General features: G+C 49.9%; 1 protein-coding gene across 4 annotated transcripts in view; it reads right to left on the bottom strand.

Annotated features, from left to right (window-relative positions):
* Positions 1-20,411, bottom strand: part of clcn2c (chloride channel 2c) — a 47,180-nt gene extending 26,769 nt beyond the window's left edge. For 3 of the 4 annotated variants that reach the window (XM_048980379.1, XM_048980382.1, XM_048980380.1), the window contains exons 1-2: positions 11,465-11,739; positions 2,409-2,562 (exon numbers count right to left, since the gene is read on the bottom strand). In XM_048980379.1, coding sequence (XP_048836336.1) covers positions 2,409-2,562; positions 11,465-11,515 — 205 coding nt within the window. In that variant the 5' untranslated portion in view covers positions 11,516-11,739. Of the gene's footprint in view, positions 1-2,408; positions 2,563-11,464; positions 11,740-20,218 lie in introns of those variants that run through there. The other variant, XM_048980381.1, reaches the window with a different exon arrangement.
* Positions 20,412-23,586: the final 3,175 nt, after the last annotated feature.

The following is a 23,586-nucleotide window of genomic DNA, read 5'->3' as shown; positions in this document are numbered from 1 at the left end:
TGGCTGAGGTGACAGACCACAATGCGGAGGATAGTGTCACCCAGTGACAGTAGTCACCTGCTGGGAAGGGTGGGGTGTGAGGAGGAAGAGCCCTGACAAGGGTCAGGTGATAAGCAGAAGTTGGCGGATAGAGTGTGTGAGGAGGGATGTGCTGTCTTGCAGGTTTGCGGGGTCGGGGTTAGGTCACCCGTTTTCAGAATGAATGAGAAGGCATCCGAGCAGCCCCACACACGCAGCGACGTCTGACTGTAAGCTGACGCTGTGCCAGTGCGGCCATTTCCAAACCCATCCACCCACACGCACAGCGTCTATCCAGGAAGGGACACACGTCGCATTACTGGCCATCATTTCCACTCTGGCACCTGTCACACGTTTTCTTTAAAATGAACCCATGGGCTCCTGTCAGCATCAGCGCACGGCCGGCCGCCTCACCCAGGGCGACCGTATCGAGGCATCCGTTCGCCGGGACAGACCTATCGCCATGACAACTCCTCCAGCAATCCACAAGGCGCCCGGAGACGAACGTAGGGGCCAGAGCAAGCACCATGTCTGGACGCAGGCACCATGTTTCCATGGCGACGGCTGGTCCCACGTGACACATCCTCTGACATCACGCATGTCATGGTCTCCACCCCCCCCTCAAAACCGTGAGTTATTCAAACACCGCCCCAGCAAGGCAGAGACGTAGTCCGGCATACAGGAGCCAGAGACCGGGGAGGGATGCAAGACTCCGGGCAGTACGGTGCAACCTGGGTGCGGCATGCAATCCAAACAGGCGAGGGGACCCCCACCTGCACCCCACCCACTGCACTCAGAGAGAAGAGCCAAGACTGCGGAGTGCAGGCCGGTCCCCTTAGCCGTCCTCCCCTCTTTTCTCGAGGAACACTGCTCCCCCTGCTGGTCAGCTCACAATACTGCAGAGGAGAAAAGTGGTCAAGTATCCCGGGTGACTGAATCCCCCAGAACCACCGCAGGTCAGACGTCAACGAGTTCCCAGCATGTCGGACTCAATCAAATCATCCCCTCGGAGCGGCTTTGGTCTCGATGTACAATGGCACTTTTTTCGAGGCGACGGTATAAAAAGCAGAGTGACTCAGAGGCGCGGCAGCCAAGAGAAGCTTCAAATTTAGCATCGAGTCAACTCAATAAGGGACAGGCAGCGCGTCCAGCTCTGCCACCTCCTCTCAGACTCACGGGCAACACCACAGCAGCATTGCCTTCATCTCGTCCTGCCGTCAGCCCACTGAGCGCCGACGGTGGGCTCTGCATCTCCGCGGTCACATGGCCTCCCGCTGACTCCCGCTAGCCGAGGCCAGCTCATGTGAGGAGGAGGACACATCAGAACCGTGACAGGGGCGCGTAAGGAGCTACGCAGGAGAGGAGCAGAGGCGGGGGGAGAGACAGGCCCGCAGAGTGTGGACGAAAGAGGCGCAAGAAAAGAGACTGCCACTAGAGGGCACTCAATCCATACTGAAACAGCAGTCAAAACCAAGGACATGTAGTGAAGGCCTTTAAATGAGCCCTGCCATATGTGGGATGAACCATAATTGGGAAGAACTGCTTCAAGCACAGCCGGGAGTACTAACGGGCAGGTGAGCAGCAAGCCTGAGGGCGCACAGGCCAGACACCGGCTTTGCGGGATCCTCACGGATCAAACGGCCAAAGCAGTCAGCCGGAAAACACAAGCCACACGTTTACTGTTCCCTTACTTCAGTTTACTGTTCCCATGTATTAATGTCACGGGTACTAACCTTTCTGCAAAAATTCACGACTTTGAAAACAAACCACTGCACCCACTGTTAAATGTTCTCCCTTTCCTGGATTCGTGTTCTGAAAAAATTCAGAATGACTTTGAACTTCCTTCAGACCATCAAATATTAAAATAATCTTTTTTATGGTTCATTCCCTTGAACAGGTAAGTAGCAATTGCCACTTAGAAAAAAATGTTAAAAAGGTAAAAAAAAAAAAAAAAATTCACAGATACATCCTCAAGTTGCACATTTTGAATCACTCAATCACCAGTTAAATCAAAGGAAAACTGACAACTAATGGCAGTAATGTAGGAGCAGCAGCGCCCCCTACAGGATGGGAGGTAGAATATCATGCTCGTTCTCTACAACACTGATGGTCAATTCTGCAGGTTGGAGTCTAACTTAGCTGCCGGACCAGAAAGAGGCCTTAATACCCGGGGGGGGGGGGGCATAGGGGATAAGAGAGACAGATGGGGGCCACAGGGGCGAGGAGGGAGGGAGGGGGACTGGTCACTGGGACGGGGAGGGAGGAAGAATGAAGATGTAGGGAAAGAGGCCACGGTAACAAGCAGACGTGCCGGATTGCCAGGGTCCGGAGGGAGGCCCCACCCCCAGAGGAAAGCCCCACCCCCAGAGGAAAGCCCCACCCACACTCACTCCTGCACTTAGCACAGTGGCCCTTGTCGTACTCCAGCAGCTCGATGGAACGGCTCCTCTCGCTGACGGAACGCCGGAGGCCCCCTTCGTCCCGCAGGCGTGCTGCTTCCTCTTTGGCGTACACACCCAGCTCCTGCGTGTACCTGCCATACATCTGGGTGGGTGGGGGTGGGGGTGGGGGGAAATGAGGTCAAAGGTCAGAGGGGTGCCTGCACAGGACACGGACACCACGGCGGCCCTCCACATTTGTTTGACTTGGTGTTCCGCACCCGGAAAAGAGTGAAAATATTTACAGTTACAGTCCCGGGAGGGGTGCGGGGACGCTGCTAACTTTAACCAGCTCGTCCAATTAGAGCCTTCCAGCGTGGGAGAGACTGGGGCATGCTGGGAGTAGGGAACCTGTACTGCGTGGAAGACGAAAGCGCTCTCAGACAGAACACTCAGAGCATTTCACAGGGCTGGGAGACGGTTCCAACGCACATCTTCCCCAGAAAAGCAGCCACTAACTGGTTCGAACCACGTCACAAATGCCCAAATCATACGACAGTGTCACCAGGCTGTGATTCGTGGGGAAATCCTAAGACGTGCGCTGTGGGTGGCACGTCAAGGGGGAATCTGTACTTACGCACTGCTCCGAGGCCCACCATCCACACACCCAGTTCATCACAGCCACACACACACACACACACACACACACACACACACACACACACACACACACACACACAGGTGGGGCAGACCTGGGATTGATGTTAAGTGGGGGGGGCTGGATACATGGCACTCCCCCATGGAGCTGGAATTACATCACAGGCCGAGGTGACAAAGCAACTCGATCCCGCTTCCCCGCAGAATGAGCGTAAGCACAGCTGGGGCTCCGCACCTGACAGCCCGGGGGGACCCCGGGTGGGACGTTCCCACAGAAGCAAGGAGAGCCGGGAGCCGGGAGCCGGGAGCCGGGCCTTCAGGCCAGACATGTGACGGTTCCCACTGCCCCCTTGGTGAGGAACAGCGGCGGTGGGAGGTGTTTGCGCGTGTATTGTGTAAGAGCTGGATGTGTCTGCGTGTCAGTCTGAGCCCTTGCTCTGTGAGTGTGTGTGTGTGTGTGTGTGTGCGCATGCGCAGCCAGTGGAGTATGTGGGATGCAGGCAGGAATTCAGAGACACAAAGTGGGACTGTGTGTGAAGCAGGACCATGAACACACACACACACACACACACACACACACACACACACACACACACACACACACACACACACACACACACACACACACACACACACACACACGCTGCTGGATGTGTGTATCCCACCGCAGTCACCATTATCTCTCAGGCACTTCATACTGTATGTCATGGATTCCCACGAGAGGAGGAGGGGGGGGGGACCTGGACCCCTTGTGTCCCCTCTCAAACCCTCCCCTCTATATCTCTACTCTACCCCCTCTCCTTCCTCCTCTCCCCCCTTGTTCGCACCTTCTTCCACTCCTCTCACCTGGCCTCTCTCATAACCCTGATTGGTCTATATTTCACTTCACCCCGCCCCACCCTAACCCCACACCCTAGGCCCCGCCCACAAGCCCTGCTGCATAAGCCCCGCCCACTAACCAAGGCAGGCCTGGCATCACAGCCACACAGGCCCCAGAGAAGAGAGGTGCACATTTGCAGAGCTGCCCTGTGGCCATGGGGAAGGGCAGCAAGTAAGACTTAATTAAGAGCCGCCCACCCTCTCAGGTACACCTCATTACCCCAAGATTACATCACCATTGCTGTGGTTTACCGTCATGGACCAGTAGGCCGTGGAACTGCAGGCATGCAAGTGCAGGCTGGCCAGAGGGCCTGAGCCTGTCCAAGGATGGGGACACGGAAGAGGAGGAGGATGGAGAAGGGGGTAAAGAGGAAAGGAACACAGATGGAGTGAAAGGGACGAGGCATGGAGGACGTGTCTTCTGTAAGCTCGCTTCAGAGGACAGAAGCAGGTTGGGTCATCTCACAGACCCCAAGAGAGCAGAGCAGCCCAGCTGATCCCAAATCAGCCCGCGGCAGGGAGCCGCTTACATAATAATACTGTCCCAACACAATAGCGGTGGGGCAGGGAGAGGGCTAGTCAGGGGTGAGGGCACCAGGACACAGAGATGTGGGGGGGCTTCCCAGACAGCACCAATGCTCCATGGGAATTCCCAAAGCAGAGGTACCTTAGTGCTCCACACACACACACACACACACACAAAAACACTGATGGAAGCTGATCTGCTTCTCAGACTTACATCATTCTCATAATTAATGATTCTCCTTCCCGAGGCTGATGTAAGAGGTCAAGGTCCAGCAATGTATTATACAGAGATGATAAACAGGACATTAAGGGGGAGACACAAACACACACACACACACACACACACACACACACACACACACACACACACACACACACACACACACACACACAGACAGACAATGCCAGTAAGTGAATCTGAGCTCAGGCAGTCCCACACGATTCCTGCCCCCCGTCACCTACAGCCTCTTCCTGTGAAAGGGCCGTTATGTCACACTGTAAGGGGACGGGGGGCACACAAAGGCCTCTTGTGAGGGGGGGATGATTCACAGTGTCCTGGGAATGCAGAGCAAGGGCGCAGGCGGCAGCCATGAGGTCGCGGGATCACGTCCCAGGTAGAACGGCGGCAGTCCAGAGCAAGATCTCTGGACGTGGAGTGGGCAGGGCATAGACACAGGGCTAGATCCCGGAGCGTGCTGGGTGTGCGACCCGCTGGATGGGGGCGGAGCCTGGTGTGTGGCAGCTCAACTCTGTAAGAAACCACAAAAGCGGAACCGAATACTTCCTCACCGCGATGAGACCAGCGTTGCAGTCACCCTTTTCATGGGCAGTGGGTTGATCATGTGATTGGTGATCAGCGGGTCAGCTGACCCCCAGACTGGCATGCAGGTGCCATGTGACCACAGAAGCGACGTTTCTCCTTAGCACAGTCTTAGTCTTGAGTTCGATTCATAAGATTAGCAGCGGCAGCAAATCCTCCACTTGCTCAGTCAGACCATAGCTCACAAGACCCCTGGAGCTGGGGCTGTTTGCACAGGTTAACGTTTCAGCCGCCCCCCCAACGGGGGTCATGCCTTTCCGACCGCAGGGGTCTGCAGCTGACCGAGCCTTTCATCACGCAGCCAATGGAAATCAAGCCATCTTAGTTTGCACTCAGCTGATTACGCAAGTGGCTAAGCTGACGGCACAGGTGCACAGCCACTGAGGCCCTCAATGTCACAGGGTACGTCACATGGTACAAAGGAGCCAATCAGAAACAGCCGCAGGGCAAAGGAACCAGAGCGAGCAATACAGGTGCCAGCACCAAGGCAAAAGGCTGGCACAGGGTGGACCAAACCGGGCTCAGTCACCAAACAAGCTGACAACAGAACCACCCTGTGGGTCAAGGGTGACCAGCTGCATGCTCGGGTGGTCACATGACCGTGACCTTACACCCCTCAGTGTGGGAACAGCAGCAGGCAGGTTGCACAACTCAGAGGCCACAGAGTTCATCTTTGGAGACGCTCTGTCCAACACCCAAACATGGCTTTAAGCCTCAACGGAACCAGGGCCCTTGAGAGTGGAGCCAAGAGCCAGTACAAAGTAACCCTCATCTAGAGGTAATGAGATCTCACAGCCCTTCTTACCAATACCCCAGGCTGCGGTGCCCAGGAAGTCATGCAGACAACGCCTTGTGGTTTACTCAGCTTGTCCGCTGAGGAAAGCTTCCTCTACACCTCCTGTAAGCCAGTTATAGCCACAGCACTTCGCTGTGGGTAGCGGTCAAGTAGCCCTTCACAGAGTGTCTCAGCTGTGGTCCGGGAAGCCCACCTGACAAGTGACAGCCTATCAGGATGGACTTTGGTAGGCCACTGGGTGCTGTGCTTAAGGTTAGGGCTGGGGCTGTTGTCTATGAAAGAAAGTACGGAGAACTTTGTTCTTCAAATGTGCCAGATGTAGATCCTGAGCTTCATAAGACACACAGATTCCGAGAAAAACCTTATATAGAGCCATTAATGACCTACAATTCAAACAACCCAAGAAAGACCAAAGGTTCATTTTTACGCAAACTCCAGTCTATTTAATGACTATTAACTTCAGCCTCCACTGGGTGATGGATCTAACTCAGTCATTCAACAACCCCAAGTCTGGGGAAGCTAAAATTGTGATGTAGCCACCGACCGAGACAAGCTTCCAGCAAGCAGCTAATGAACCGAATCAGCCCCAATCTTCCTCGAATCCATACTTTTAGTCAGCATACTAATTCTACAGAGAAAACTGGAAGCAAACACCACATGTATTAACAAAGGACTTCTGAACTGGACTGAATTTGAAGGTTGGGGGGGGCGGGGGTGGGTTGAGCCAGCCAAGAGCAGCACAGAGCCCCCATTCTTCCGGTAAGTTTATGGTCTAATGCCTGCGTTCGCACAGAGTCGGTCACTGCCCCTGCCTGTGTGTTAGGTCCAAATTCATACAATTAAAAGGTTAACCCTAACCGGAGCGGGAGGGCAAAGAGGACTGGGGTGGAGGGCAAGTGTGGGGCAGGGGTCTTCATTTCCATGCTCAACCTTGGCACAGACGGAGATGCATCTCCAAGCCGGTGACTGGACACCGAACACCTTTGTCAGGTGAGACAGCGTTAAGCTGTTAACAGTAGCTTCTCCCACCTTTGGCTGCACCCCGAGTTTAGGGAGTCTACAGGGACCCACATCGATGTGAAAGGTTCCTGTGTAACAGCCCATTCTCTGTCATCATCATCATCATCATCATCATCATCAAAGACAGCAGAGACGGCTTGACGGAGTTTTCCCACGAGCTGCCACTGGCCGCAGTGCCAGGCCGGGAGTACAGTACAGGCCACTGGGATACGGACCACAATGGACTCACAGAGCAAACCAACACATTCACTGGTAACCAAGGGGGCTCGAAGCCCCACATGGGTCCCATTCAGGGGGGTCCTGGTTGTTCTGAGGGGGTTCTGGAGCAACCCACTGATTTATGGGCCAATTCTGGAAGGGGGCCAGCGCAGTGGTTTGGCAAGCACCCCCCAGCATCACACATCCTGAGGACATCGCATCACCCGGACGCTGAAATCAGCAGCCTCCCTTGTCGGAAGGTTTCTGCAGGGGTACATGACTGACGTTTCACGCAAGGCTAAAGAAATTGACATTTACTCCTTCCCTCCAAAAGCCACAGACAAACTCAGCCAGAATTATGATTAGCTTTCAAAGCTCCCGTTGTCAGGGAAACCACTACGGACACTCCAGGTGGGATACTATCAAAGGAATCTATCCTTCACCACCGCCACTGCTGCCTGGGAATCTCCAAAGAGGGAAAATAAGAGTGCGGGGGGGGGGGGGGGGGGGGGTGGCCTTGAGTGTGAAACAGTCACATGATCAGGTCCAGTACCAAGTACAGAGTGGGACGAAACAGGAAGATGGAACCGTGCTTCAGTAACTCAATTACCATTAATGAGTACTGACCGAGTTATCAGTCCAGCTGCAAGAAGGGAGCAGCCATCACATGCTATGGTCCGCACCCCCTGTGCAAACTGTATCTGCAGACACTGCCCATAGAGGGAAAAATTCAGGCCACTGTACGAACGTCCTCCGGCTGCCTCATATTGGTCTGAGTGTAGCTTCGAAGAACACAGAGAGGGGATTGTGACCCCTCAGAGAGAACAGTGTCCCTACCCCCCCCCGCCTCCCACCCCCACCTGCCCCCCCCCCCCATCAGCCCCCCCACCAGCCTTCTATATCTGACACCGATTCTCAAAGAGACACGGCACATCCCTCTGTGGACCGCAGCAGTATGGTCGGTGTGCTCCTCGGCCCAGTCCTCGGTCACTGCACAACTGCACTGCCATTCAACGTGGCTCCTAATTAACTCCCCAGACTACTTACTAAAGAGTCACAGCTCTGATCCGAATATCCCAACTGCAACTGAGAACCAGTGAGCACTGAAGCAATAAAGGGATGCTCACCAGCAGGGGGCAAGCTTACCCTCCACAGTACCTGCACTACTGGTCAATGCACCTAGCCTAGCCTAGCCTAGCCTATCCCAGGGCAAAGGTCCTCAGTCGCCCAGCCCCCACCATTCTGGACACCATGTGCCGTTACTCATTAGTCAGCACCTCACCTATTAAATCAGAAAGTCAAACTGATTGTGCAAGAACTTCGGCGAGGCTGTTAAGCAGCTGAGATATGCTTGAGATGCTTGAGAACATGCTAATGGACTCTCCTGCCTCCTCCTCTTTGCTTTATCCGCCATGAGCCAGTTCAGGCGTCCAGCGGCACTTATCAGATCTCTGACAGCTGCCAGCACAAAACAGCCGCTTTCGGACATGACCGGTATCCATATCAATTCTCAGGGACAACTGTGTGTTACTGATAAGTTTTAATTGACTAAGCACGTGAATTTCCTTACACAAGAGGAACGAACGCGCACACACACACACACACACACACACACACACACACACATATACATACATACATGCATGCATGCATACTATTCAAGGTGAATCAAAAGCTTTGGGATTCTCAGTTTCACATTTGGCGACATGAATGTCGTTGGTGTCCAACAGCCTTTGTCTCATCACAGGCTGCCATGAAACCACCACCCTGTTTAAGAGTGAAATGTGACAGCAGGAACTATCTACTGTAGTAACTTAATGATAAACTGAGAAGTTCAAAGAATCTGGATGTACTGCAGCACATCCTAACATCTCAAAAGGAGTCACTCATCCAGATATGATATTCCATCTCTGCTTTGATGGTCATCAAAGGGAAACCGGAGCTGACTGTAGTCGTCTCAATCCTTAAATTGTCACCATGAGACGCCCCCCCCAAGGGTATGCTCACACCCACATGTCCAGACACTTACAAAAACCTTGTGGGAGGGGCTTCTATGAAACCACGAGGTCTTCTTGTACCCACTTTCCAGAACAATGACAAAAGATCATGTGACCCTCCCACAGTCCCTTCGCAGAGATGTCAAAACAAGCACTTAACCGTAGTTGCAAAACAGCAAAACAGTAATGACGACATGTTAAACACCCTAAACACTTAGAAAAGTCGAAAACAAGACTCGCAGCAAGATCATCGTCGAAGCGGAAAGCCTTCGGCGGGTTTGACGCCACCCGGAAGCCTGTAGTAACATGACAGCCTGAGGACAGCGTGTTGAGTCAGAGGTGAACCTCAGAGGGTGTCAGGTGAGGGGACTATACACAGAGCTCCAGGCACCTTGCTAGCGGACCGGACCTGGCAGCGTCACAGTCCTGGCCTGAAAGGGCTCCTATACCAGGACGATTAGGAACCTAAAACCTTTAGCCTGAGGAAAAGGTGACTTAGGGTGTGTAGATCCAGTCTCTAATTTCTACAGGTGCTTCCAGTGTCCCCACAGATGACCTTAAAGGGCAAGTCTGCTGTCTCTCTGGGAACATGGGCCACGTGTTAATGCAGTTATGGGGCAAGAGTGCTAGCCTCTGCAACAGGAAGCACTCATAAGCCCAGGAAGGCAGGAAACCTGACATGTTACTGCTGAACTTGGAAGCGACTCCTTCTCTGTCCAATGAAGACCAAGTGGGCGGGTCATGGATGTGATATGGGTGTGACACAGGTGTGGGTTCAGTGTACCTAGATAACAGAGCTCCGTCTCCCAGTATGGTAAACAGAGTGAAGCGAGTGATTTTGCTACTTCTGACATGATATAAATCCCAAACAGTCTCTTCTAAGGCCTTTCCGGAACATTCTGCGTCCTTCAAGGGCTCGCTGTTGCTCAGCAGCAGAACCTGCATCCATGGCGATGGAAAAGGATGAAATTAAGGGAGAGTGAGAGCCGCACCGCCTCCAACCAAACTGTAACAGATTAACGATATGGCTCAAAGACTGGCAGAGGGGATCGCATGACTCCTGAGGTGTATGATTCAGCAAGGTGATGGCAAGGTCTAACCACCACAGCCAATAAGCAGATGTAAACAGAGCCCTGAGTAGCACAGAAGCCTGACCCAAGACGCAGAGAATGTCCCTCCACCAGCCTAGAACCCGGTGATACTGGTTACTTTGACTTGGTTCAGCTTACTCCATTGCGCAGCTGACGCTGTATAAGAAAGCCAGGATGTGCGAGAGCTGGAAGTTGGTATAAGACTACAAAGCATTCAAAGTTTGATTTGGACTCAAAAAGCCCTCTCGCAAACATCAAGAAGGTATTCTCACAATTATGGCTATTATTAGGCAGGATCTTTATGTTTTATAGGACAGCTTCTGGAAAGGGTGCAGACCTTCACTTATGCATAGTACTGTATTTCTGCCTTTGAAATTGTTTTGGGTAGCTATTATTTCTTAAAAGAGGTTTTTATTGTTTTTTAAAGGAGCAAACGTAACAAAGGGAGCTCAGTTTTATTATTATTGAAACCGCGTGTAGGGTTTTAACACTGTTATATTATTATATATAGCTTTTATTTTGTTTTTTATTATTTTAAGTCGAAAAAAGTCACCGCACGTAGAAAGTCATAATTTTTGTCTCTAAGAAGATCCGAATATAGAGGGGGAAACTTGTTGCGTCTCAGGAGTCAATATCTCCACATTCAGATCTGTGCAAAAATGAAGTTGCTATTCCGGAGAATAGCGGGAGAAAGCGGTAGGTAAAGAGCAACAGCGCCCTTCAGAAGGGAGAACCAGGGGCGGCTCTCCGATCCCACGTCCCCGCGGCTGGAGCGAGAGTCTCCGGCTCGGCTCGGTCCGGTTCGGGCGCGGCGAACCACGCCGCCTCGGGTGGTCCTGTTAGCAAAGCGCCATTGCATTTTCCTCTTTCTGCGTCCAAAGTTTTAAATGGAGAATGAAAGTGCCGCACGTCGGACCTCACGCCCCGTTCCGCGCAGAGCAGTGCAAAGAGTGATCGCCCGGGCATACGCCACCGATTCGGGTCCGAACGGAAGGGATCTAGGTGCCGACATACATTCCCACACATTTCGAGCACCAGGACTCCCAGTCCGGGTGCGCTGGGCGTCGGAGCCTCGGTGCACTTACCAAAGTCTGCTCGTATTGTAGAGCGCGCTGCTCCGCCCCGTCCCCAGCCATGGCTGCACTAAGCTCCCGCCCGGCACCGACGTGGTTCTGAACGCCTGGACAGTTCGGACCGGCGCTTCGAATGACAGCAGGACGCACACCTGACAAGCCAGCCCAGAACAGCTGGTACTTTGCGTTCAGGCTCCCGTGCGATACGGTTACCTGTCCTGGTCCTACATTTTATATCCTCACATTTTTTAATCGCTCCGTGCTGAGGCGGGACTTGGTGACTTGTGTGAGCGGCGCCCCCCCCCGCCCACCGGGGAAATGGTACATTCCGCGCTCAAACGCCTGTTGAGGAGCAGAGTTCAGTCGACTCAGCAGAGGGGTGGGGAAGTTTGCAAAAAAAAAAAATTATAACTTGTTAAGTGTATATTTAGCTGGTTGTATATTGTGTGGGCGTGCCTGCTAGCAGGGTTATGCAACAGTGCCTCGAACTTCGCAACTTTTTCTAAATGTTTTTACCGACATCAGTGAAAGTCAGTCACAGGCAGTAAACAGGTGAGCGGCAGCTGGCACCGGCAGGGTAGCGTGCCTGCCGGGGCGCGGCGCTGTTGATCTCCCGCTTACAATGTGGCACATCCGACGCGAATCAAACCCGATGCCACCTCCCCCAGCAAAGCTCCACATTCCCCAGTTTTATTGTTTGCGCTACAAGTCACAAGGTACCTGTCCACCCTGCATTACACAATATTTTATTGTCAATGTACTTCCTGTACTTGTCTAACACTTTATTGTTGTCAATTTGCCAGGTGGTATATCCTATACCTACCTCATCCTCATATGACACTACTTACGTATTATTAATTACTATGTATTTATTCTTATATTGCGTTGTCTTGTCCTGCATTCCACTGATGTTTCACTTATCCCCTCAAGGAAACCTGCAACCCCTGCAAGATAAACAAAAGTTGAAACTTGACACGTGTAACTTGAGTCAGTTCTCTTTTATTCTAGCAGAAATAACGAATATCTGCATATTGCGCCTAAAACCTCCGGAATGCTCGAGGCGGTGTTAATGAATTTCTTGATTGTGTTCGGAAATTTCGTTTCTCTGTAGATTTCGTGCGCCGCTCCTTTGGGGTTGATTTCTGATCCCTTATTAAAAGATCAACAGAAGGAAACAGATCATCACGGGCTGAAGTTTGATGCTGTGAACAGCTTAAGTGGGAACGACATGCTTTGCAGGCTTTTATGTTTCTGGATAAAACCGGTTAATCTTGACATGGATAAAGCTAAGGGGCTGTCGGAAAACTCCCCTCCTGAGTTTTGCTTTATAATTTGCTTAGCCGTGTTTTAATCATATTACAGTACCGTTCAGTGGGTTCAAATGACCATTGGTTTTGGCCCCGGTTATAAAATAGTGTGAGCTGGTACAATGGCTGAGCAGCTACCGCTGTGGCCTCTGTCTCCTGGGTTGTGTGGGTTATGAGTGTTTTGATGTCCAAACTGTCCCCTACCTCATGCCCCATGCTACCACTGACTCCAGGACCACTGTGTTGGGCCAATTATAGGACTTTATAAGGAAAGCGTCACAAGAGGGACTATAATTCATACGGAGGAGCCAACCATATATTTAACCAATGAAATGCTTTGACTCAGTGATTGATAGGGGAGGGGACACTTTGGGGGGGGGGGCAGTGCCCCTCTCATTATGACTCTGTACTGGATGATTCGTCATGGAGAATGTTTGGATAAAATACAGAGGACCCCGGGAGAAGAAATTGAGGCCAACAAAGCATATGAGAATAATTTCCAAAAAGTGACGGCCATGAACAATTAATAATCTTCGATATAAACATTCATAAAGAAGGTTATTTTTGAAATGATTATTGCTTTTTGAAGCTCCTGGAGGCCCAGAATCTTATTTGAGTATGACTGTTTTTTTTTTTTTTTCCTGCGATCTTGGTTTCTTGTTAGGTGAGGTGGAAGTACTGTGTCGATCACGAGGCTGGGAGATCACAGCCGGCAGCTTCGAGCCAGAAAGGGGGCCGTTTACTGTGTCCAGTGACCACATCTTACTGCTTGTAGCGAAGCAGAGTGTCTGTCACCGACTCCCTGAAGGACAAGGGAGACATTCATCTCGGGATCCCTGAAGGACAATGATGACATTGACCACCATGGTCCAACTTGTGAACATGCCTCCTGCAGCTCATTTCCACCCAGGAATTTTGGACTCCAATATCCCTGCCCAACTCCGTTGGGTGTGGATGATCTCTTGCCTGCATGTTTGACTGTTGAGTATTTTTGTTTCGATGGTCAGTGAGGCGTGATGTTGCACAAATAGGTTGTGGTTCAAATCATTACTGAAGGTACTAGAATTCGACAACAAACAGACCTTCAAAGATACCTCACACACACGGCCATCTCATTATCATTCTCCTACATAATTGGTTAATTTTCAAGTTCCCTTTGTCCCAGGCTGCCTTTGTATTGGTCTATCTGCCTAAACGTCCCAAACTCCCTACCTGAGCTTTGAACTGGACGTTTTCTCGGGTTCTTGTTCCGGTTCACTGACTGGCAAATCGGTCGTGTCCGTGAATTCCTGTGGCCCTTAGGGATCTTCCTCAGTGTTCAGTGACGCTTGACTGAGCACATCCTTTTTGGCCGTGGAAATCGGCGCTGTGAGGAATGTCAAGATTAACCAAACCACCGGCCTATTAACAAAATGCTGGTGACGAGTGCTTGGTAATTAAAATGCTAACGTGCGCAGCAGATTAAGTTCACATTACGCCATCTTCCTACGAATGTTGTGTAAAATCTGTTTTCCTAACACACTCTCTGCTGCCGCTGCTGCCGCTGCTGCAGGTGTTTTAGTGTGAAGTGGCAGAATTTAAAAACCAAACCTTTGCCCCCATAATAGGACAAGGTAGCTTGTTTTAAAACATGCACAGTTTCTATTGCTTGGTGCTTTTGGCCCGAATGTACACAATAACCAAACAGAGCTTTTGGGAAGGCAGGCTTTCAAAAGGGCAGCCCCAGGGTCCTCGGGAAGGTAAACACATGTAAACTAAAGGCAGTGTGATGCCTCAGAGGGAGATCTTTGTGGCTGTAGTGCAGAACGAGCGCACAGGTGGCCCTGCAATGAACTCCATGCTGGGCGGGGGGGGAGCCAGTGAGTAAAATGCCTGTCAGTGTGTGTCCCTTGGCTGTGTTTGAGTGCGCTCATGCCAGGCCTTGTCCAACCCGAGGCTCTGCATCGGCACTTCCTGTTTTTCACAGTGGTGTTGTGCTCGGTGTGCTAATTAGCGCCGGCTAACAGCAGCAGGAGCCTCGCTCTGAGTAAATCAGGCAGCTCTGTGCTCCGTGAAAGGGAGGGGGCCACTTCAGCTCTGAGGGGCACTCTTGGGACCCAGATTTTGGGGATGAGGCGGGGCACGGGGAGGGGGGTGGGTGACCAACGTGGGGCCCATGGAGCAAGCAGCCCATCACTAACAGGATGGATAAAGCAAGCATGCACACTCACACACACCCTTGTACAGTTACACACTACTCCAGTGTTTCCCGGGGGGGGAGACCCACAGTCGTCTATGCCAGTGTTCTTCACTGGATTTCAGATGAGGGCCACACTTTCCAGTGTGGCGGGTGAGTTAGGGGGCCACCATTTAATTCTTAAAAGCTGGCTAGCCACTTGATTGATAACTACATAGATGGACATTATTGGGGAAGTTGTATTGTGTCTAGATTAAAAAAAAAAATTTGAAAAATGTGAAAATAATAATAACTTTAAAATAGAGGATGGTCAGGATAATTTGCTTATTTTTTACTCAGTCATGGGCCGTGCAGTGAAGATCACTGGTCCATGTTTTTTTTCCCTTTGAGTTCTCTACCAAACAGGCCACATTTTCGGGAGCTGGGAGGGAGCAAAAACATGAACTGTCTGACAGGGAGCTGGGAGGGAGCAAAGACATGACCTGTCTGACAGGGAGTTGGGAGGGAGCAAAAACATGAACTGTCTGACAGGGAGTTGGGAGGGAGCAAAAACATGAACTGTCTGACAGGGAGCTGGGAGGGAGCAAAGACATGAACTGTCTGACAGGGAGTTGGGAGGGAGCAAAAACATGAACTGTCTGACAGGGAGCTGGGAGGGAGCAAAGACATGACCTGTCTGACAGGGAGTTGGGAGGGAGCAAAGACATGACCTGTCTGACAGGGAGTTGGGAGGGAGCAAAAACATGAACTGTCTGACAGGGAGCTGGGAGGGAGCAAAGACATGAACTGTCTGACAGGGAGTTGGGAGGGAGCAAAAACATGAACTGTCTGACAGGGAGCTGGGAGGGAGCAAAAACATGAACTGTCTGACAGGGAGTTGGGAGGGAGCAAAAACATGAACTGTCTGACAGGGAGCTGGGAGGGAGCAAAGACATGAACTGTCTGACAGGGAGTTGGGAGGGAGCAAAAACATGAACTGTCTGACAGGGAGCTGGGAGGGAGCAAAAACATGAACTGTCTGACAGGGAGTTGGGAGGGAGCAAAAACATGAACTGTCTGTGGATCCCCAAGGACCGAATTGGGAATCACTGTACTACTCTACCTGTCGCTGTGCAATTTCACAATAACTCTCATTTGAATGGTATGTATGTTTCATAATCCACCACCCCCCGCCAATACAACAGGAATTTTAAATTGTTCCCACGAAAACATCCTCATACCATTAAAAGAACAAGCAGACGTTCACATTCAGGTGGTCTTTAGATCCAGAATGTTTACATAGTTTAAATGATTTGCAAAACGAGATTTCGTGTGAAACGTGTCTTGCTTCCCTGCTGAAACAGGGTCTTGAAGGACTGCCGAGAGATAACCAAGCAGTCAGTCCACAGTCAGTGCTGACTCAGCCTGTCAAGGTGTGTTTGTCTAGCAAGGCAGTGTTGGGCAAATTTGTGCGGGGAAGAAGTATTCAGTAACTGAGGAAACATCTTAATAAAGCCTCTCTTCATTTGCCTGAGTTGGATTTATTTTGGGGGAAATAACAGTGTCATTCGCAGAGCTGTTTTGTCTATATTTCTGACTGTTGAAGATGTTATGTCAACATTAACTGCGGCAATGTAACTAAATTGATTGAGACAAAGAGCACATTTTCCCAGCACATTTAACAATACTTATCATTTTTAAGATATTGAACTGTCACCTGCTTCAGAAAACGGAAGACTGCTGAGAACAGATGATGGAATACTGTATTAGGCAAAAGTGACACAAGTACTATTCAGCAGAACTTAACATGCTGGAAGATGCTGAGTGCAACACTGCCCCCTATTGGCATTTATGCGCTACAGTCGGGGCACAAACGATTTCTGCTTAGACTGTAACTTTTGAATCTGGTCACTCTTGATTACCCAGCTCTAGAGGAAAGGAGACAGAAGGTAAACAAAGCAAAAGCACGCATGCATTAACATGCTCACACTGGCAAACATGACAGATTCCTATAAATAGAAACTAGTTTTTTACGATGATTTAACCTTGAAGGTATGGTGGGCTGGTGCCTTGGCGGGATACGGAGATGCTGATTGGCTGTAGTGATCTGACAGCTGATTGGACAGGCAGGATATTTCCAGCTGGACTGGCCCGTCTGCCTTTTCTAAGGTCATTTGGATCAAACCATTCCCTGCCAACATGCAACTGGAGGCAGGTACACCAATACTGGACACCTGTAGGTGGCTGAGTACCAGAATCCAAATGTTAAATGCATTTATGTCCTACTGGAATTTAACTGGCGGTGTCTGAAATAGTACAAAAGTGTGGATTGGCTCTCAATGTGACGAAGCAGCACTGTGACGTCACAAAGCTCCGTAATCTGTGCTGTAACACAAACACTGACGTTAGTTCCTCCCCCTTGTCATGTCGAATAATCATAAAGCAGGCATCGCAAAAAGAGCTGAGCTCGAAGGAGAGGGAGCACAGGCACGTCGTGCTTATAGCCAACAGGCGTGACTCCAAACATAACATCTCTGACCAAAGCTGCCTTTCGAAGGCAGCCTGCCGGGCTGATCGCTCCCGTGGGAGGGAAGAGCGCCGTGGGCGGGGAGTCGATGACAAAGCCGCTTGCACTGCACCTCTGGGCTCCACGGAGACGAAATGCTCTATATTCCTACAAACAAGCAGCTACTGGCACCAACCCCAAGACGCACACAGAAGCCATCAAGTTAAACCTCACTGCAGCTTCAGCTAATTATCACTGCATTCAAAGCACTGCATTACTTTAAACATTACTCTAAGTTTACATGTGCAGTCTTGGAGAAAACCAAGACGAATAATTCACAAAAAGTCCCCATTTTAAGGCTCGACCTTTAATTCTGAGACCTTTTATTTTCCGGATATGTAACAGGTAGCATGAAAGGTCATTTGCAATTTTTTTTTCAGTTAGAAGTGCTTTGTACCGCTGTAAATGCCAAAATACCATGAGTTATGTACCATGAGTGACGTACCTCAAAGAAGTTACTCAGTGACTCAGTGGTACTGCTTACCACAGAAACCGTTAGCCGATTGTCACTGTCTTGCCGGCAGAGTGGTCACTACGCCAAAGCCAAGAGAATTGGGCATTTAAAGCACGTACGCTGGCCATGTGCCGCGGTCCGAGGTCGTATTTCCGGGGGCCCGAGACGAGAGCAGACGGATCTTTTCAGAGGACGACGCACTAATGGAAGCGAGTGTTTACCGCGGGAATACCCGGAGCACCTGAACCTCAGAGGCGTCACCATGAACAGCTATTAGAATGTGCTGCTTCGAGTCAGAGGAAACTCTCGGATGCATTTTAATTGGCTTGGAGGAGAGGGCTCATCTCCTCGTTAGGAGCCCCCTCCCACTGACTCCGTCTCCCGGCTCTGCCAGTGTCCATGTTGTGCGCACAGCCTGTCACCCGGCCGCATGCGAAGCACCCGCATCACTTGCACGGCAATGACAGCGCCACGCTCACGCTTACTGGCACCGACCGTCCCAATCAGCCCTCGCCCCAACCGCGTGTCTCACTGCTGTGGAGAAGTTCTACCCTAATAACTACATGGGAACCCAAATGGGTGATGTAATGCTGCGCCGCTTCTCAGCGCGTTCTCTGGAACGTGGAGTGTTTGCAAACAGCAGCCAAGGCGCAAAGTCCAGATCGGGGGGTTAGGCAGAATCAGCGTGACAGAGCCAGAAGGAAGCGGCAGCATCTCTAGGACTGAATGTTAATCACATTTTCTTGCTTGGGACTAGATCTATAGCAGCAGTCTCCAACCTTTTTTACAATGTTAACTTTCAAATAATTTATCTGGGGAGCTACTGATGGTATATTTTCCTGGGGGTGGGGGGAGTGTGAATGAATGGCCTGATCATCAAGATTGACTAGGAATGTCTTTAAGATTGACCTGTTGATTACAATCGATGAGTTGGTGACCACTCATCTATAGCCTGTACATGTTGTTGTTGTTGTCATGTTATCCTAATGTATTTTGATGTGATCCATGACCTTTGGATGGATGGATGGATGGATGGATGGATGGATGGATGGATGGATGGAAGATGAGCTGATCTGCATTGACACTTTTTTTCAGGAACAGTTGCAGACCCTTTACGGTGAGGGGAAATGAGAGCCTTCAACAAACATCCTCACAGACAATTCAGGTTACAGAGCTTTTCCTGCAAAGCACACATCTTATCCTATCTTCTCTCTCTCTCTCTCTCTCTCTCACTCACACACACACACACACCTGACGCACCTGTCTGCTCGCCTTCACTGCTGCGTGCACCACATCTCACTGCCCACATCTCTGTCATTCTTTTGCCAATTCATTCCTTGGCCCAGTTTGTTTCTGTAGAGCCAGATCTTTCCAGAACCATCCCGCACAGCCAATAGCACTGACACACTGACCCAGTTAACTCCTCGTGGTCCAGAACATTCCAGAAGTCCGCCGTGTGGCCCAGGGACTCTGCACACCAACACTCCTCGCCGTTTCATTCCTTGTGCTCTCCATGTGGACAGATTTCACTTCCGACCTCCTGCCTATTTCATGGAAGAAGTTCTGCTCCTCCAGGTGTTCTGTGGATGTGTCACGGCTGAGAAGCAGCAGAGGTGTGTGGGAGCTCACCCCCCCCCCCCCCCCCCCCCCCGCCCAACAAGTCACAGCTACCATCCATCGCACCGCCTCCTATGCCCTGAGTGGATCAAACAAATCATGTCCAGTTAGGCAGCCACTTAGCCGCATGAGGGGAAATACCATGTGAATTAGCGCAGGGCTACGATCTGCCATTAAGCTATATATACATCACACAAATATACACACCACACACGCATCGCTGCATTCTGCAGGGACTACAGTCAACTGTGAACTGCTGTCCAGCAGATCCCTCTGAGACATGTATGTAGGTGACATACAAACATCACTCTACCACAGTTGACAGCGACTGGTGTATCAATGGCATCTCACTCTCCAGTGCCTTTTTGAACATTGACCTCTTCGGTTGTCTCAAGCAGCCCTCCCACTCCCTCTCTGAACACATTCCAGCCCTAAATAACCATTTCGTACCGCTTAGTCCAGTCTTGTCACGTATCACACAGCCCAGTTCCTATTTTGAAACTGTTGCTCTACTTAAAAGTATCTTACTGACGATTTGCAGCCCAGATCGCAAAGGCACTAACCCTGCATGCAGTGCTTGTATTCAAGCCAGCGAGATGAAGACGCGGCAGGTGGTGGAGATGGAGAGAGCCGAAACGGGGCTATAAGTATGCACACGCTTACTTACATTTTCTCCTCTGGCTATTGGCGTCTAATAGCCCGAATTGCGATGCCCGGTGGACGCGTCACTCCCGTCACCTTAAACGGTCCATCTCTGTCCCGCACGGGTGGATTATGATAGACGAAGACGAAAATCACGTCGACGCCACAGAGGAAAAAAAAGACGCAAATGACGTGTAGACACCGTAAGGCAAAGTTAGGTCAGATCTCCCCGGGATCCCCGTAAAACATAGCAGTGTATGAGACAGCGACCATCTTGATGTTGGTCTAAATTTCAATCAGTGGCTCCCTGTTGCTGCTGATGCCGCTTCCCCGGCTAACGGGCTGAGTTTTTTCACGGATCATGACATCCTGGAGGTGAAGTCGCAGGCGCGTCTTTGCGGGTGAAACGTGTGGAAAAAAAAGCGCAATGACCGGCGTCTCTTTGGAAAGTGAGAGACTGTCAGAGGCAGCCCGGGGCTACCCTGGAGTATCGATTCAGTGTTGCAATGCGGGCTCTGTCGCAGTCTGTCACTGTTTCAGTACCTCTCTGATTTTAGAAAATAAAATTATGTGTCCTTAGCACAATTTTGGAATGCATGTTGCACGCCTGTTAAGTTTGCGCTAAATATAGTCAACAGCTGCCTCCTACCTTGCTCGCCCAGGAGGAAAAATCAAAGTAGGAGATGTTGGGTGCCGGACGTTTTCCGTCGTCTTACGCCTCTTCATACAGATGCAATTTGCATAGTTAACTTTAATTTCTATGTATGTGTCTGGACAAAGCTTAAGGAATGAGACCAACAGAATATGGTTGCTCCGTGATGCTTGAGTGTGGGTTGCAGCCTCCGTCTCTGTGCACCGAGATGTCCGTAGCTCAGTAGCAGGATGTGTGCAGAGCTGGAATGTGAATGTGGCTGTTGTGTGAAACCCGGACAGATCTGGCATAAAGTTTAGGATGCCGGCTTGACGAGCCAGAACCGAACCGTAGGCTTCCTATGGTCGCCTCACTACTGAAAACAAGGTGACATGCGGTCAAATGAAGGGCATGTGGGCTTTCTATAACCTATCTTATTAATTAATGGCATTGCAATTGTGCTACTTTGTACGTACTTATTAAACTTTATTCACCTGTAAAGAACAAAGTCATTCAGAACTAAATGAAAACCCTGACTGAACTTTCGACAGATTCTTCGACTAAATTTATGGATGAGCGAAAGCCAGCATTACATGTCACACACTACGATAGACAAGAAGTCTCTCAAAAAACAAACGTTTCATTAAAATCCAGTTCCTTACCCACTACGCCATCTACTGGCAAAGCAAAACTACTGTATCGCCCCAATTGTCATTTTCTGTTTCAGTTTACCCATTTGAATGAGTAAATGCAGTGGAACCTGCAGGCAAAGATACGTTTGAAATGACTGAAACCCTAAACATGGATGTATAAGCTACCAGTCATATTACACAAACAGCGCGTGTACTTTTAGTGTTTGCGGTCTTTTCAAACCTTTGCCGACTGACCATTATCTGTAGGTTTGTCGTCTTGTAGTTAGAATGAATTTATGTGTTTGAGTAAATGATTGCATTCCGGGACCTTGAGGCGGATAAATGGATGGACACTTATCCGCCTCATGCTTTATATTTGCAACAGTTGAACTTCATTTATAATATGAAAGCAAAATGTAATCTCCCCGCATCTGAAGAGAAAAGAGTGCATAATTTGCATCGAAATAAATCCAGTTCCTCCTGATCTTCAAATCATATTCTGTGGAGCATTTTTATACTTTCACAAGTTTATATCCCGACCCAGTGTGAAACCCATTTTACCTGCTGTGAGAGACGTATCGACTCTGCTTGTAGTTCTGATAAATTCCAACGGGCGGAGACAAATCACCACTTTGCAAATATTCTTGGGCTTCACTGCTGAGTTGTGGAAAGGAAGAAACCCGACAAACAGTGACGGAGTGCAGTTTTCACACAATCTTCGCCACCCTCGCAAAAAAAAAAAAAAAAAAAAAAAATCTGCATTTTTCAGTGTTCAGTTTTAAAGGAGCTTTCTTAGGGCTGGTCCATAAGGGAACTATAGGTCCAGGTTAATGTGTGAGTGGAGTAGCACAGACTTTCAGAAGTACAGACCTTTTGTTTATTGAGGGATATCGATCAAAATACCTGCCATTTGTGACAATGGGAAACTGCGATGCAGCTGTTTGGCGCAGGCCTGTCTGTGACCAGCACAGGTCTCTGTGCAGTCTGTTCCTGTTCCTGCATCTGTTTGGGCAGCTGTGCTTGGTATCACACCATGACAGAAACCACAGCTCGTTTATTGTGTTGCCCCCCCCCCCCCCCCCCCCCAAGAAGAGACAAATAGCTTGGTGAAATGAAGATGGCAAACAAGATCTTTCAGTTTCTGCCATCTGTGTTTGCTGGAGGAATCAAGGTGAGGAGTTGAGGTCCCACCACACTGTGGCCCCTGTTGTTCCCGTATTGCCCTTTTATAAAATACAGCCAATAACAATTTCATTGGTGCACCTAGCTAGTAGTGGGTAGGACACACTTTTGACCCCAAGGGTAGAGTTGTGCATTTTCAGATGCTACACTGCACACCACTGTTGTACTGAGCTGTTGGTTTTGTACTTGTGTCCTTCCTGTTATCTTTAACGAGTCTGGCCGTTCTGCTTCTCTCTCATTAACGATGTGGCCCCCACCCGTACGACTTTCTCTGACGTCGTATTTTATTATTTTTTATCGCACCATCCTCTGTAAACTTTAGACACTGTAGTGTGTGAAAAATCCTACAATGCTGGAACCACCACGTCTGGCACCAACAATCGCACAACGTTCTGAATCACGTACTTTGCGTGTTGTAGACGTTTGAAAGCGTTATCGCACGGTAACTGAGCCTCTGGAGCCTGTCTGCGTGCTGTATGTTCAGTTGCAGACACATGATTGGCTGTTAGGATGGGGTAGGCTGTTTGTGTTAACAAGTATTGTACCTAATGAACTAGACACAAAGTATTCCTAATATATGATCACTGATACCATACCAACAAATCTCCGTCTACTAAGTTTCCAGCCACATACAACCATGAAGTCTAACAGTATGTATTTTTAATGACTTCCCTTTGTATTTTGTTGCTATTAAGTTAAGTGGCTTAGATCGTTGAATACAGTGTTTCAGGTGCACTGGGAGCTGGGAGGGAGCGAAAATGTTAACTGTCTGGGGGGCCCAGAGGACTGGGTCGAGAAACACTAGTTTAATTTTTTTGTTACATACTCTGTGGCAGCAGTGCAAGAACCTCCCAGCCTATAGAGGGCACTGTAGGTGAATGTGGACATGTATGTGCATGTGAATATCCCTGTAAACTTATTAAAATGCATCTGTGATAATGAGCCTTG

Source organism: Brienomyrus brachyistius, chromosome 17 (genome assembly GCF_023856365.1).
Source record: "Brienomyrus brachyistius isolate T26 chromosome 17, BBRACH_0.4, whole genome shotgun sequence".
In the NCBI taxonomy this organism is placed as follows: Eukaryota; Metazoa; Chordata; class Actinopteri; order Osteoglossiformes; family Mormyridae; genus Brienomyrus; species Brienomyrus brachyistius.
The sequence above is the reverse complement of the archived record's forward strand: the minus strand, read 5'-3'. Positions and strand labels throughout refer to the sequence as shown.